Source organism: Spea bombifrons, chromosome 2 (genome assembly GCF_027358695.1).
Source record: "Spea bombifrons isolate aSpeBom1 chromosome 2, aSpeBom1.2.pri, whole genome shotgun sequence".
Taxonomy (NCBI): domain Eukaryota; kingdom Metazoa; phylum Chordata; class Amphibia; order Anura; family Pelobatidae; genus Spea; species Spea bombifrons.
This window is the reverse complement of record NC_071088.1, coordinates 35,363,786-35,380,881: the sequence shown is the minus strand read 5'-3', so window position 1 is coordinate 35,380,881 and position 17,096 is coordinate 35,363,786. Positions and strand designations below refer to the sequence as shown.

At 37.7% G+C, this 17,096-nt stretch overlaps 1 protein-coding gene across 2 annotated transcripts in view; it reads right to left on the bottom strand.

Annotated features, from left to right (window-relative positions):
- Window positions 1-329: 329 nt before the first annotated feature.
- The window catches only part of KDM6A (lysine demethylase 6A), a 57,766-nt gene continuing 40,999 nt past the window's right edge, over window positions 330-17,096 (bottom strand). For both annotated transcript variants that reach the window (XM_053457473.1, XM_053457474.1), the window contains 13 exons: window positions 15,723-16,498; window positions 9,086-9,215; window positions 8,196-8,301; window positions 7,846-8,051; window positions 6,889-6,953; window positions 6,727-6,801; window positions 5,172-5,320; window positions 4,572-4,686; window positions 4,272-4,459; window positions 2,701-2,842; window positions 2,368-2,494; window positions 1,999-2,169; window positions 330-1,591 (listed from right to left, as the gene is read on the bottom strand). In XM_053457473.1, the coding sequence (XP_053313448.1) occupies window positions 1,562-1,591; window positions 1,999-2,169; window positions 2,368-2,494; window positions 2,701-2,842; window positions 4,272-4,459; window positions 4,572-4,686; window positions 5,172-5,320; window positions 6,727-6,801; window positions 6,889-6,953; window positions 7,846-8,051; window positions 8,196-8,301; window positions 9,086-9,215; window positions 15,723-16,498 (2,280 nt within the window). In that variant the 3' untranslated portion in view covers window positions 330-1,561. The remainder of the gene's footprint in view (window positions 1,592-1,998; window positions 2,170-2,367; window positions 2,495-2,700; window positions 2,843-4,271; window positions 4,460-4,571; window positions 4,687-5,171; window positions 5,321-6,726; window positions 6,802-6,888; window positions 6,954-7,845; window positions 8,052-8,195; window positions 8,302-9,085; window positions 9,216-15,722; window positions 16,499-17,096) is intronic.

The following is a 17,096-nucleotide window of genomic DNA, read 5'->3' as shown; positions in this document are numbered from 1 at the left end:
GCTTAAATGACAGAACTGGTTAAAAAAAATGAATGCTGTATTGATTTTTTTTGGAAAAAATAGTAAAGTATACATATATGCTTAAGAACCACATGAATATCATAGGTTTCCCTCTTTGGATTATACCTTAGCTTAGAAAATATATTGTATCACTGATGTCTAGTAAGTCTTCCATTAGCCCAAGTTGTCAAATATTTTATTTTTAGTTATTTTGGGACGTTACGAGGCTTAATTTGATATGCTTCTATAGAAAACTATTAAATTTTGTCAATTCTAATGGATACAATAAAATTTCAAAAATAGATATGTGGGGACAACAATTTAATATCTTTGAAAGAGCATAATAAATGTTTTTTTATTGCATTATTTACCATTTAACATAAAAAACAAATCTGAAAGACACCGCAGATCATGATCACGTACTATATATTTAGAAAAATGTTTTGTAAGCAATACTTACAGTAGACACCCTCATATCTACTAGTGATATAGACCTTTTATAAAATGTAGTTTTTCCCCTCAACACAATATTTATATACATATATACACACACACACAAAAGTGTATATATAAATATATATGCAAGTAAGATTTAAACATGATAAAAGACTAAGCACTGTACAATAATTCTTGTAAAACTCAAACAGAAAACAGCTTTAAACATTAAACAATTTTAATAAAAGTTTCTGTACAATGCTAAGCAGTTTTATTTACACATAGAAAATGTAACAGGAGTAGTGTTTCAAATGACAGAACTCCTTAAATTTCAATGGCAGGTAATCTGGAAAAAAATAACAGCATTCCATTCACAAATATTTTCAAGCAATAAATATGTATTTATAAATAGTGTAAATTTACATCAAGATTAGAAACAAAAAAATCACAAATTTGAAGTTTATTCCTTAGTCTATGTGCAACCCATTTATATCTTTGTGACTTGGCTGTTAATTTTCATTTGTAATTATTTTTTTTTTTTTTTCATTTTAATTTTTTTTAAGAAACAAACCATCGTGGTTCAAAAACAAGACAGAAAAAAAGGTTAAAGCAGTTAAAAGGAGAAAAAAAATGAAAAAAGTAGTTTCACTTTTCACATTAAAAAAAAATGCTGAAAAGACATAAAACTTAACTACCATACAAAGACAACCAGCAAAGTTAGTACTTAACCCAAAAGTGAACTGGAAAAGGGTATAGGATGGAAATGAACGAAACATTTTCATCCCAAAAATGGAGGGGAAAGCAGAGAAAAAATAAGCAATTTTCAAGTCAGTAGTCTGTATAATGTTGCCTGTTTTGTCAGATATATACAAAACATGGATTATTTTCATGAACAGCTGGATCAGCATTATTTATAGTAAAGTCCTGGAGTAGGAGTACTTCTCCTGTCCAGCTGGTTGACACTCCGCACTTGGAAGGTTGCATAGACGCAGCTTTCAGCCAGCAGCCTTATGAAACAGCTACACAAAAACAAAACAAAAAAAACAAAACAAAAAAAACAGTGGTGCAGAACTGGGTCACTTCCTGAATATCAGAAATGTTTTAATTTACTGTCCATTTAGAAATGTCAAGATGAAGGTGAAGGCATTGGAGGAGCCTGAAACAAAAGGTAATACTGGATTAATATTTTTACACATGTATTTATCGGCTATTGTATGATGAGTAATAATTTTGCTTCCAAGTTTTTATGTCCTAATGCCAAATTATCCTTTGCCTCATTATCATTTCCACTGAAGGGGGGGGACAGTAACAACACAATGATGAAATAACCTGGTGGGGAATCATTGTGATATGAATCTGCACTAAAATTGTCAAAAGCTATTATATGAAAACTGTAGCTGAAGCACAACACAATATCCTAAAACCTGTGTGTTGCTCTCACAATAAACCCGGAGAGATTTTACAATAACTATTGTCGGTTTGTACTGAATAGACAACTGTGAAAATACAAATTCAAGCTATTAGCTTAAAGCCTGAGCGTTAGGTGGCGAGAAGAACACTTACTAGTGTAAATAGATCATATATTTGCATTAGGTCCTCGATTTTGTACTGTTCTAGCACCACAAAATTTTCCAGGTTTGCACTTGTTTTTCGTGAGCAGTCATGACAATGGACTATATATGTCTTCCGAGAGTTGCTTTCATCGGTGACAAAAAGCAGATTAAAGACTTCCACCTGCGACGGGAAAAAAATAATTAAAAAACTGACACAACACCTCTAACTATATCTTATGGTTAAATTAAATGTATTCTACATGTAATTTCACTGAATCCAAAGATTATTTGACCCAACATATGTTATATGGGATGTTTATAGATATGTAGAAGGTGGGGTTAGTGCTGTAAAACTGAAATGATTCAACATGTTACCAACCTCACAGATGTTACAGTAATGGGCAGGCTCATCCTTTGTTCGTCCATGCCATGCAATCTCTTTCCCTGAAGCAATAAGAGCTTCTCTTAATGCCTGGCACTGCTTCCACGTCCTCAGCAGGCAGTATCTACATTAGGAAACATTTGGCAAATATTACCGTACATATTCCAAAGTGAAGGAAAAGGTTTTTGTTTTTTTTTAATTTGTTTTAATTACCAGGGGCTTACGGAATATTGTAAGATGTTCTCTTATGTGAGCTGTCACATGAGCTCAGTACTACTGTTAAAGGAGAAAACGATTTACAGGGAGAAAATAATTAAGATATACACTTACTTGATCATTTCAAATAGCTTTGGATCAGACACTTTAATGTTCCTTGCCATATTCCAGGAAAGATGAACCATTGGTACTACAGATTTTACACACTGCAATTTATTCCATTCGTACCGTTCAACAGCCAATTTATACTGAAAGGCTAAAGAAAAGAAATTGTAGGATCAATAGCAAAGCACTGCATTTCCGGAAACTTCAGTTCCAAAGAAAGAAAGACTTGTATGAGTCGAGTCGGCCCCTTATGATTTGTCATACCGCACCGCTAAGTGACAAGATACAATATATCACTATCACAGTTGGCCAACATCACATGAAATAAAAAGTTACAGAGGGTCCTGGTCTTTGGGGCTTACAGTCTATAGATATGGTCAAGTGAGAAAACATTCAAGCATAAATATATATTGAGAAACAAGAAAAACTAAGTTTAAGGAAAGCACATTTTTCTGAATACAGCAAAAGTAGGAAAGAGGGACAAAAAAAACCCCCTGGTACTGAAGGGGTTATCATACATCAATTACTGGAGCTATTTTGCCATTTGTCGTTTCAACCGTTATTCCCCTTTCCTAAGAACAGTGCTCACGTAAGCTATATACCGTATTTGCTCGATTATTAGATGACCCTGATTATAAGACAATCCCCCAAAATTTGAATATGATTTTAGGAAAAAGAAAAATATAATACTACCCAATAAGAAAAAAGTTTTACTATTAATTCACAAGTAAACTATTTTTTTCATATTTAATAAAAACCGATTGAGAAAAATGCATTTTTTGTTTGTATTTCCTTTTATCTGCCAACCTGCCTCCAGTTATGCACATCTGCCCCCCCAGAAATGCCTTATAGTCCCTTATATGCCACTCTGCCCCCCCTAGAAATGCCTTTTAACCCCCTAAATGCCACACTGCCTCCCTGATATTCCTTTTAACCCCCTATATGCCATTTTTCTGAATGGGTAAGTGAGGCGCTAGGCTTGATGTGTTGACCCTTGGTCAGCTGCCAGACACTGGGCATCAAAGATTATTTTGCAAAAAGAATCCATTTTATAATTTGCACCCTCAACATTATCAATAAAGCCTAATCTATGCCCAATTGCCTCTAGCCAGCCAGGAATTTAAAACCTGAACTACAGCTACAATTGTTCTATTAAAATTCTAAATTATTTTCACCCTCTCTATTGATCCAATCTACAACCTAAAGTAAGCCAGCTATAATATTATTTATGAAAAATCAGGGTTAGGTGGGATGGAGGTGATCAATGGGTTAAATTGTAAAAAAGGTAGAAAATATTTATATTCTGGCAGATATCACACATGTATGCACACACTCTCTCTTGCCACAAACCATAAAGACAGAAGTTAGAGGCACAGAAACGGAAGAAACAGTAAAGCGATCACTGACAGGCAGTGCAGCGACTCCCTACCAAGCAAGCTGCAGTGCGCGCCTCAGGATGTTACCTATGCGTGTAAAAAGTCCTCCCATCTGTAGGGAACCATTACACCATGCGCAATGTATACTGTGCTTAGGTTTCCATATGCATTTTTTTAATACACAGAAGCAAACATAAAACCTACCCGAGAGAGGTCCCACATTCCATGCAATGTTGTTGCACCAACCGATTGCCTGCACCCAATGAACAGTACCAGCATTTATCCAAACTAAGTCACCCGGCCGTTGAATAAACCTGTAGACGGGCACATTTGCTTCATACAGGTCTTCAAGGTTGGGCCACCATGATCCCAACAGAAAATTTATATTATTTCTATAAAGAAAAGAAAAAAATCTTTATTAAGAGCTGAGTGTTTCTGTTTATGTAAAAGGGAGATTGTATTCTCTGCCTCTGACTTTCTTTTGTATTGTAACCCCACACTTACTTTTCACAAAACTCATTCATTACGCTCCAGTATGACTCAGGGACAACAAACCATTCACAATCACCAGGACCAATGTTAATGTTCACTGAACAAAAGTTGTTGTTCTCCTGATGACCTAAAACAAAAATGAACAGTGTATAGCATCAGTGTTAATGCAGCTTTTTAGTGTTTTACAAACAGAAGCACTATAACCTAAAAATTAGAAAGTTCTTCCAAGTTCTCTGGAATGCATTCGGTGCTTTAAGATTGATGGATTTGGATGCAAATAAACTGTATGTAAAGCCTTTGGTGCCATAGGAAGATTCCACTAGGGCAACTGACCCAGTCAAATCGCATACTCCTCACTTAACAGAAATTCCAACCAGTATTTGAAAATAGCATTTTCCTTTAAGTCTGCATACAAATTTGAATGGTGGTGGGGAGTCTATCACCAGTGATCAGTATTACTAAATTTCTACAACACAACCTCAATTGGTTATATACATGACACTGTGCATATACAAGGGGGGGGGCTGTATACAGTTAGATTCCATTTATATTACACTATTTCTTGTAAGGTAGGAAAAGAAAGATAAAATTATATCAGGAAACATAACAAACCTGCTGTCCTGCTACCTGGAACCTTCATGTACAATTGCACTGTATTCATACCAAGGATAGTATGACCAACATGACTTAAGAGATTCCCAGCAGATACAACTCGTGCAAATGCTGGAAGTTTGGTCAATTCATGCAACTGTAGCTTCCACCTTAAAGAGAAGGAATCTAGAATTAAACATGGCTTAACTGCAATTGGTAAGGTGTTTAACCCTTTAAGGACAGAGCTTTTTATTTTATGTTTTTCTTTGTTCCCTTCATGACAATGGCTTCTGTGTGCTCATGTTTATCTGTAATTGTTTTCTCATTTACTGTACCAACACAAATTAAACACTGCTTTTTCAGGACAAATTACTTTCTTTAGATACCATTAACCTCATTGTATCTTCTAACTTACTATAAATTTATAAAAAAAGCACTTTTTCTTACTTTTATTTGAAAATTCTTTTACTCACCATGGAAAAACCTGCTTAATAGTCTAATATCTGTCCTGAGTTTAGAAAGACCTAATGTTTTTATGGTGCGTTAGAGGTTACTCTGCCCCATGTTCTATTTGGGACATATTTGAATCCGGCCAATTCAATTTACCCTATCAGACTATAAACGTTTAAAAACTACACATCCAAAAGGTATTTTAACCCTTTCCTTGAACTGATTTTTGTGTATTTCAAAAACACCCCCCAATATGTGTTCAGCAACATCTCCCGAGTACAGTGATACAACCCATGCACAGGTTTTGTTTGCGCTTACACCCTATTTTGGCCATCTTTAAAATCAGCCAATTCAATTTAGTCTATCAAACTATATATTTTTAAAAAGTAGACATCCCAGGGTATTTCCAAACTTAACTCTTTCCATGCCAGGATTTTTTGGAATATACAGCACCAATTTTAGGGCTTGCTCATAAAAGGTTTATTTTTTGGACATTTTTATGACAACTCGAATCCCCTTATGATGCCATGGTGACACTGCAGTCTATTTTTTACATTTTATTTTTATTTATAACTATTCACAGTTATTAGCGAGCTGGGCTCCACTGATCTGCATGATCGGCTGCGGCACCTTTTACTCAAAGTTCTCAGGAGGGTCTGACTGTTTTTTGTGCTGCAAATTGCCTCTATATTGAGGCACTTCAGCAACGCTGGCAGAGCTTAGGAGGAGATTGTTGACCACCTCCTAAGTACTTTCTTTAGCTGCCGGGCTCCGCAATTGGAAAGGGCATTTAAGCCTTTTAATACGGTGAACATGATCGCTTTTAAAAGCAGTCATACGGGCCCCTACAATTTATTTTTTTGGAGTGTTGAAAGCCTTGATTGCTTTGTGTGGTGTTTAGATACGACCACAGCAGCAAAGATGATATCTCAACTTTGCAGTAACGTATTTAAACAGAAAAGGAAGCCAGGAGCATGTGTAGAATAAAACAATGCCACAGAAACCGCTGTCACTTTCACAAGTACACTAATAATTTTATCCATAACAATGTCTAGATATTTCATATGCCAAAATGCATATTCAGAACTAATCAATGACCTAAACTGTATGAAAGGGAGATACTTACTTTTTTTCATCCGACAAATCAATATTGGTCCCAAATTTAATGTTTTTAAAAGGTCCTTTCCTTCTCCGACCAGAACTAGTAAAGGGATAAAAAAGGCTGCATTTAATCAAAATGAAAAAATAAAAATATTAAATAAGGCATACAACACAGGTTTGTACATACTTATCCGACGACGTGGATTCACTGTCTGAATGGTCCTTGTGGTGACTTTTCTTCTCGTTTTCCTCCTGTGAAAAGTAAAACAAATCATCTTAAAAGTCCGACAGCATGAAATTAGTGCCATTTAATATAGAGATTGTGAGTACAGAAACAAGAGCTCTTCATCTCAGAACCTTCCAAATGGCATACAAAGTCTTTCACAGCCAACACCCTGTGGCTTCAACACACAAAACCTTCAATGTAGAATAAGAGTAGAAAATAAAAATACAAAAACACTATTGTGACCAATGGAATTGTTATACACAGGTTACATGAGTAATAAACCCCCTAAATGTAAGCAGATAAAGCCTACTGTTCTTTAAATTTAAAGCTGCTGGAAGAAAATACTGCCATTTACATTCTCTTCATCGGTCTCAGACCAATCATTTAGCTTACCAACAATGTAACCATCTCACACACCACCTGCATAAATGTATATTTTGCACTTGTGTCGTCAATCCATAAGAACAAAGCTTGGCCTTAACCAACAACAAAAATCTACAGTTACGAAGCCCAGGTATGTAAAACTGGTTTAATGGTAGTTTGAAAACCACCAAGTCTTCAACCTCTTCTACACCCTCAACTGTCATCAACAGTGTCTTCTGCTGAACAATTCATAGAGATGTTCCGATAAGCAGATGCATGAGATGATTAAACACATCATGCACATCAACACAAAAGTCCTGGAAACATGAATTTTATGTGTTGTTCTACAAGGGGTAACGAATTTAGAGAAACTGTACATATTTCACTGAAAAGAACAGAGCGGGATAGGTTTCTGTTGGTAATGTCTAATGTCTCCTTACTACTGTAGAAAAATCATATGAAAAAAATATTTGATGGAAAAAATGGCTTTAAAACAAATTGACAAGTTTGCCAATGGTGGATGAAGGCATGCATTCCTAAATAAAGTTTACTAACCCTTAGCGACTCCTGGAATGAAGCGGCTTGGTACTGTGCATATTTTGCAATGGTGGTATGTGAACGACTACTTTCACAGCGCCAGATTTTCTTTGTTCCAGTGGGGTCCCAGTTTTCATCTGCCGGCTGTAACAACTGTGTTCTTACTTCAACAATATGTTCGTGATTTGCCTCAACCAGTGTCTTTGTAGAAAATAGCCCAAGATCTACAATATATATTAAAAAAAATATCTATATAAGTATATGTTAATGAAAACTAGATAGACAGGTTTAAATAACTATGCATAAGAACACACATGTTATCTGAACATTTGAAACACAAATGTAAACAGTTTAAAACCGCAAGTTACCCAATTTAAGCGCTCCGGCAAGGCCACGAATGACAGTAACGGGATTGTTTGGATTCGTGCAGAATTGATGAAGAGGCGGGAAGAACGCATCACGCTTATTCTCCAACTACAAAACGGAGTGACATAGCGAGTTACACAGTGCAAATGGAGTTACACAGATATATCAGTAAAATACATGATTTTAAACCACATGTACCCTCAATACTACGGCAGACATATGTTAACTTCCAAGGACGTGCCATTTATTCTAGCCAGTAACGAACTTCTGCATAGTTCTATGAATTATGATCCTCCCTGGAGTTGCTAATGCTGGCATTGGTGCATTGTGATGAATGGTCACAATCAAAGGTGAGCATGCTGATAAATGAGGATGTCTAGAACTGGATGTTTGCCTGCAGCTATATACATTTGTGCCTAATAATCGCTGTTTTCATATGGTATCTCTGTAAAGGCATTCCTACGTTTGATAAAACAGCAGACAAACTGCGAAAATCGATGCAGGCCATCACATAGGCTCTACTTTTTTTGTGCATTGCTACAGCTTTTCTACCAGAAGGGGGCAAAGGAGAGCTTCAATACAGCATCTGAAAGAATAAACGGAATGCAGAGAAACTAGCTGTATCTACCTTGTTGCTCTCCATTGCTTTATGATCATAGAAACAATACTGAATAAGTGTAGATGAACAAAAGCAGTTGCAATGTCAAGGAAGTTAAGCACTATAACACTATGTAGCCCAGCCTCAATCTAACAGTAATGTTACTACCAAAAGAAAGCTCACATAGAAGACATGCATTCTGATTCCGAATACACAAGTATTAAGACACTGCAAAATAATTCTTACAAAAGGAAATAGAAATAGATAATTATGTAGTTGAGTTTTTTTACTTACATAAATGCTTGGTGTTGGTGGGTTTAATTTATCTGTTGGTAAAGGTGGATACGGGGGTGGAGGCGGCCGCGGAGGTGGGCACTTGTCCAGTAAAACGCTACTGTTTGATAAACCGTTTTTACCCAGACTCCTGGAGGAAAACAATGAAGACAATGAGGAAAAAAAAAACACAGAGCAAAAGAAACATTACTACACAATATGAATGCCACAACTTGTATATACCGAGATCAGGAAAAGTATTGTTTTAACCCGTTTGTGACCGTACTGCTTTTCAATATTTAGTACCCTTCGTGACAATGGCCGTTTCTGGGAAGTTTGCGTTAAGCTGTAGTCTTCTTCTATACAGTCGTTTTCTATATTTTCAGCACAAGAACGATTTGCTTTATTATAAAAATAAAATTAGAAAGACTGGGGAAAACTAAATAGACTTATCAGAAAACGTTTAATCATCTACACAAGCTCATGAAAAAAAAAAAAAACATGCCAAATAGATTGTAATAGTTGCCCTGAGTTTAGAAATATCCAATGATTTTATGATGGTTCCCCTTATGATATCATGATGACATTACTGGAGTCTATTTTTATATTATTCCATTTTTATTAATTAAAATGTTAACTTGATTTTTATATTGGTGCCAGGGTACTACCATCTTGGTAAAGGCATGCTGCCCTCCAATGACTCTTGTGATAGCTTTGGCGAACAGTTACATGGCACCATGTTTTTATTTTGGGTTTTTTTTTGGGGGGGTGTATGAAAACCATGGTATGGAGGGATTTCAGCTACATCGTCTGAGTGAAGGAAGCGATTGTTGATCGCTTCCTAAGATCTTTCAAGGCACACGGCACCACTGCAAATTGTTTTGTTTTCGCTGAATGTCTCAGTATTGATATGTTGCAGCAACACTGACTGAGCAAAAGTGTTCTCTTACTAAGCTCATTTAACTCCATCACATGCCAGACACATCAATTGTTTTTATCTGCATGTGTTTGTGATGCGTGTCGCGTCAATTGTCGTTAAGGAGTTAAACAAGGAAACCATAGGTGTAACAAGTAAATGTTTAGTTTCCTGAATGTTTAGGAAACACATTACATTTACATACACACACAAACTAAATGACCAAAAGTATGTGGACACCACCGCTAATAAGATTAGGCGTTCCAGCACATAGGCAGCCATCCCCATTAACAATAGCGGCAGGATGGGATCTACTGAAGAGCTTAAGGTGGCATCATAGGATGCAACAAGTCTGTTGGTGAAATAGCTGCCCTGCTCAATCTGCCCTGGTGCATTGTAAGTGCTATTATTGTGAAGTGTCTCAAACAACTCAACAAAAAAGCGGTACCCCACCACCCCCAGAGTAGGGCAGCTGAGTGCTGTAGAGGATATCCACATCAACACAAGCACTGTAGGTCTCAAAATGTTTTTTTATGGTGAAGAAGCTGCACTGAGATATATATACAATGCCAAGCGTCAGGTCGAGTGATCGTACGTTGGAATAGCGGAAACGTGATGAATCCCGCTTTACTACCTGGAAGTCTGATGGATGAGTCCAGGTTTATCGGACATAAGAACGCTACGTAAAAGAATGTATAGTGCGTAGAGAAAAGTTTGGTGGAGGAGGGATTATGGTTTGAGGCTGTTTTTCAGGGTTTGGTTTCAAGTTCCAGTGAAAGGTAATGTTAACGCTACAGCATTCAAATAAATTTTAAGCAACTGTATATCCTTCCAAATTTGTGGAACCAAGGCCCTTTCCTATTCTAACATGACTGTGCCCCTGTGCACAAACCAAGGTCCATAAATACATTTCTTGAGGAGCTTGGTGCAGAGGAACTCTAAAAACTTGCACAGGGCCCTGGCCATAAACCCATTGAACAGCTTTGGGATGAACTGAAATGCTTATTATGAGCCTTCCCGTCCAACATCAATGTCTGAGCCCCCCCCCCCACACACACACAAATAAACAAACACTTTTGGGGGAATGTGCACAAATTCATACACCACCCAAAATTTTTAGCCACTAAAAAAAGCCCCATACCATTATCCTTCCTCCACCAAACTTTACCGTTGGCACAATGCAGCTTTCTGCTGGCATCCAAACCCAGACTCCACCATCAGACTGCCAAACGGAGAAGCGTGACTTGTCACCACACACAACAAATTTCTGCTGCTCCAAAAACACCTTTTTACACCAAAAAACAAGGCTTGGCTTTGGTACTTGGTGATGTGAGGCTTGCACGAAGCTACTCAGCCGTGGAAACCCATTGCATAAAGCTCCTGTGCCGATATTAAATCCAGTGGAAGTTAGGAACTCCTCAGCTATGGAATGAGCAGAACGTTGGCGACATTTATGCAACATGCACCTCAGCGCTATGTAATACTGCACTGTGACTTCCACTCCGTAGCCGATTGGAAACGTTTCCACTTCCCAATAATACCACTCACAGCAGACCGTGGAATATCTAGCAGAGATGAAGTTTCACAAAGTGCCTTATTGTAAAGGTGGCATCCACAGATCCACACTTGAATTCACTGAGCTCTACAGGACAACCCCTTTCTTTCCACAAATGCTTGTAAATGCACACAATGGCTAGGTGATTTAACACACGTGGCAACGGGCCTGATTGAAACACTTGAACTCAATAATTAAGAGGGGATTTCTCTATACTTTTGGCCATATAGCATATAGGATTCCTTCTAGCAAGTGTGATAAAAATATAGCAGCAAGCAAAACAAGTACAGAATAATATACACAAGTGTGCAAAATCCAAACCAATGTCAAAGATTTTAGCAGTAAACGAAAGCAGTAGTGTTTTCCTATAGTTGAAATAAACACGTATTATAACACTTTTTTCTATTTTTTTCACACTTATCTTATGACCACTTGAAAAAACAGCGAGTTTGCTGCCCAGTGTTATGGCTGAGCGGTTAACGTGTTGGGTGTTTAGCTAATTCTGCATTTTTATCTTCCTTAGAGTGATAACTATAAATAGAGAAATGTATATTGTCAGATTGTTCTATGACTGAAAAAAAGTAGAAATAGTAAAATTATAATAAAAAAATCACTAATAAGATACTAGATATGCATAGCTGGAGAAGATTTGTTGTCTGCAGAACGCAGCCGTTTTGGGTTCAGGGGCTGTATTATTAGCATTTTATTTTTCAGCTTCCATTATGGACAATTATTTTTGACATTTAACACTTATTTTATTTTCCTGTGGGTTTAAATTAAGGTAAATTAATAAAAGGCAAAATTTTACTCACCATTTTCTACAGGTTTGCATGTATAGATTCGTATGTTTCTCTCAAGCAGAACTTGTTATATTTACCACTCGCCCCCAGTTAGCAAATTGCAACTTTAATGTACATTTGTAAAAAATAAGGTTCATGTAAACAATCAAAGATCCCAAAATATCAATGTGAAGAATGCACATGGATTTGAAGACAAAGTGGTATACGATGGGTACGACACATTTTAACTCAGAATATGCCAACTAATTGCGCAAGAATTTACAGGATCTGGGATTCCCAATGCTTGCACAGAAGCGCATGCTCAGAAGACTCGATTGTTGCTGGCAAGGGGGCAAAAAAGCCACTAAAACTGCTGAAATGAACAACATTTGCTTAGCCGAGACTAGGGCATCAGAGACGTTGACACCGTTTGCCTTGAGAAGGGCTAGAAAAGTAAATCTATAGGTTGCTGCTGATAGTCTCAGACTTAGTTCCCAAAAATACAGCTAATAACATAAAAACCAAAACAAACAGGACATGAGATCTGCGTATCCTTGATTGAAAACAAGTAAATGATTTTAATTGTCTGGGTTCCACAAAAACGCAGCCAGCTTTCAGCCCTCGAGGACTGGAGTTGTGCATCCCTACTGTACCATGTAAAGCAAATGACTAAATGTAGGATCTGGAAACAAAAAAATGGGACCATATATGTGGCACATAAATACTTCTAATAGAGAAAAACGGTCTTACTGACACATCCATCGTGATTTCCATCACACATCCATAACACACACAATCTGTAAAATCACTCCAGGCATAAGAAACTTAAATGTGGGATGCATAAATTAACAGAAAAATCAATCACTTTAAACATTACACACAATTTAACCCATAATATGCAGGGTTAGAACTTTATATGAGCTGGTCAGCAACGCAAAAAATGACGTACACAAGAAAAGGACAATAGAAGCATAGAATGTGTCGGCCCATCTAGTCGGAGGTCTCATCACAGCTCTGTACAACGGCATGGGCCGTTTTCTACTGCTAATACCTCTCCCTATACAACCAACAATTCTGCTAGCATTACCTGTGCTCTATTGCATTGTCTACCTACCTTTAAACCCTCTGAAATAATTACCCCTAATACCCTTTCCTCGCACGTTGAGGTTAGGACAGTATGAAATATTCTATACTCTGCCCTTACATCTTTATGCCCAGATGCATTATCTTGCACTTATCCACGTTAAATGTCAGTTGCCACAGCTCTGACCAATTTTCTAGTTTACCTAAATTATTTGGCTTATCCTTTAAGGAAGATAATTAATGAAAATATTAAAGAGATTGGGTCCAGGTACAGATCCCTGAGGTATCCCAATGGTAACAATATGAATATACGCCATTGACTACAACCCTCTGCTGTCTGTCACTCAGCCGCTGCCCAATCCATTCAACAACATTGGGATCTAAACCCAGAGATTGCAGTTTATTTATAAGTCTTCTATGTGGGACAGTGTCAAAGGCCTTACTGAAATCCAGATACGCAACGTCTACTGCACCACCTTGATCAATTACTTTAGTTGCCCAATCAAAAAAAGATAAGTTTGGCATGATCTTTCTGAGGTAAACCCATGTTTCACAACTGATGTAAGACTTACTGGCCTATAGCTGCCCGACCGCACCTTTTAGCACATTTGCTAATTTCCAATCTTCTACTCTCGTTAACAATGACTGGTTAAATAAATCCGTTAAAGCTTCTGCTAGTGCACCACCAAGCTCTTTTAATAACTCTGGTTGTATTCCATCAGGCCCCATCAAATTATTTGGCTTTACTGACAGTAGAACCTCTTCCTCTAAAAACTCACATGTGTCAAATGACTTGTCTTTTACTCTACCTGAAGTCCCTTTTCCTTCATTTTCATCCTTAAAACGGAACAAAAAATATTCACTGGCAGTCACATCTAGATCTTTACCCTACCTGATTTTTTCTCTTATTTGTGTATCTAAAATGTTTCTCTTCTGCATGTTTGTTTGGAAGCTCTTAAAACTTGCTTTGTCATTTTCCGCCTAATCTTATAGATCTGTCTATACTATTTACTATTTTGGCCACTCCTGATGAGTATCACAGTCGTTTCTTAAATATGTTGCTCTGACAAGCCTAATCAAATTTTCTGCTGCATTCAATAAGTCAACAGAAGTCCTTCCTGGACGCCACATAAACCGCTCCGGTCAGATAATGACTACTGTACAAATCTAAAACTTTTGTTTTCGTGGTGTGTCACCGTTTTTTGGATTAAGCCATACCGGCTGATGACCACTAAATTATCTACCGTAATATTGGATTCCAAATCTCCATTCGTGAACACGAATTCTAATATGGACTCAACTACTTGTTTAAAGATAATACTAGTAGGGAATTTAGGAAATCTGCACTCCTAGTAAAATCAGCCACTTTGATTTTCCAGTTCACATCAGGAAGATTAAAGTCACCCAATGATTATAACGTCCCCCTTCACTGTCATTTTAGCCGTTTCCTCAATTAGTAGATTATCTAATTCTACTGCCCGGGGGGGGGGGGTCTATAAATCACAGCGACTGTGCGATTACCAAATTCTAATGTTACCCAAATGATGTATGTATGCATGCTATCCTTCACATCCAGGACCCCCTTCTTGCCGTCTCTGTCATTTCTATATATAAAGAGTACGGTATTGATATGTCCCAGTCATTTTTCTCAGTATACCATGTCTCAGAAACAGACACTTAATCTACATTCTCAGTTGCCATTGTCACAAGTTCATGGATCTTATTCTCTAAACTGCAAGCATTTGTCGACCTGTCGCTAAAATTGTAATTGCGTATGGCACATCCTGCAGGCACCTTCTGTACTTGTTTTAGGGAGCAATACCTACTAGCAATTTTAAGTGGTTAATAGGCTTCTTCCCCATTATCTGTAATACTACGTGAAAGTCATCTGATCAAACTATGCATTACGCAATACAAACTTGCCAGACGTGTGTAACGTGTCTTATGCAGCAATTCTGCAAACTGTCCCTTTGGGGGGGAAAACTTGAATGAGGTTTTTCACTACGTATACAGTTAGATATATAAAACGCATTCAACCTACATGCAGTATAAGCTCCCAACCTTTAGTAACCTTCCCCGTGTAGTATCTGCAACTTCCAGTCACTAGGTGGCCATAAAGAGCACACTTTCTCAGATCTGACAGCCATGCATGCTTAGAATCCAAGCAAAGCTTTCTGAAATAGCCTCAAACCAGCCTTGTATGCGTGGCTATAATCAATGCTGTCACTGGAAGCCCCAAAAACGTATATACATCTAGAAGTGTCAGGGGGAAAATTACATTTTAACTTGTTGACACGATACATTTTGACATTCAGATGTACTTACCGGCATGCTTTTAAAACTTCTGGCGAGCTGGGATATATGGAAACCGACATGGATGGTATGGTCTGAGGACTTGGTTTGTGAGACATTAAAGGAGGGTCTTTTTTTGCAGGGCTCTTTGAGTCCCCTAGTCCCTCTCCATTTATGGTGTCATGTCCACTGTGAGGACTGTTAAGGCTCATAACACTGTTGGTCATAGGCTGTTCAGTAGATTTCGGAGATGATGTTGCTGTGGAAATGGCTGAAGATGGGGAGGAGGCAACAGAATTCTCAGTTTTTGTATGAACAGCTGGATGAACATTGTTGACTTTGTCACAGGCTCCAGAACCCACACTGTTATTGGCTTTTCCCATCAACAAGGCAGAGAGCTGAGGATTGTCTGAACTAAGTAAACCTGGTGACTTTGAATCTCCATGGCTAGGGCTAGGAACAGTATCTGCCGTCACCTGATGGACATGATTAGGAAGTCCCTCTACACCGGCAGTGCTGTTAGGTGTCCCTTCAGAATGCCTGTTTGTTTCAGGCACGGATCCATTTCCTGAAGGCCTGCTCTCTTTGGTTAAGGTCATGCCTTGTTGTCCACCTGAGGTAGCATTGTGAGAGGAGAAGTGATTGAGAGCAGCCCCCTGTGTTACTGAATTGCTAGGCATGGTAGGATGTCCAACCTGATTTTGAATACCAGTGCCAGCTGCTTGGAGATGCTGGGAAGGCCCAGTGGAAGAAAGAGGTCGTTCACCATTAGGACCTGCCAAATGTGAACTCTGACCTTTATGAAGCCCCTAAAAGTAGTAAGAAACAATATTAAGCCACCGGATAACATTCACCCCATTTGCATAGAACCCACAAACTACGCAACTACTCAACAGCTAGGATTTCTCGGGATAATCCAAAGTTAGTTGATACTTTGCGGGGGAAAACATTTCAAATTACACCCCAATGCCTATTTTCCATTTTTCACTAGTAGCTTGTAGAACATCTTCTTAAGTACACAGTAGAACATAATTAGTTAAATCGGATTCTTGCATTCATAATGAAGCTTGCCGAAAATCATATAAAGCTATTCCACCGTAAACACCACCACGAATTATAATCACACACAAAATGCTGGATAGAAAAAAATGGAAAATCAAAAATAATGAATCTACAAAAAAGGCAGTTTTAATTAAAAACAGCTGCTTTGCTGGAAGTATACTACACAACAGTGCTAGCGGTATCGGGATTCTTAAGTTAATCTTGTAAATGTACAAACACTTATTTTGCATTAAACAAAGTTGGGCGGTTAACCTTCAGATAGTGTTTTCTGACCTTGGGCTATATTTATTGCATTATTGTGATAGTTCTGCAAACATTTTTTCACCAACATTATCCATGATTTCA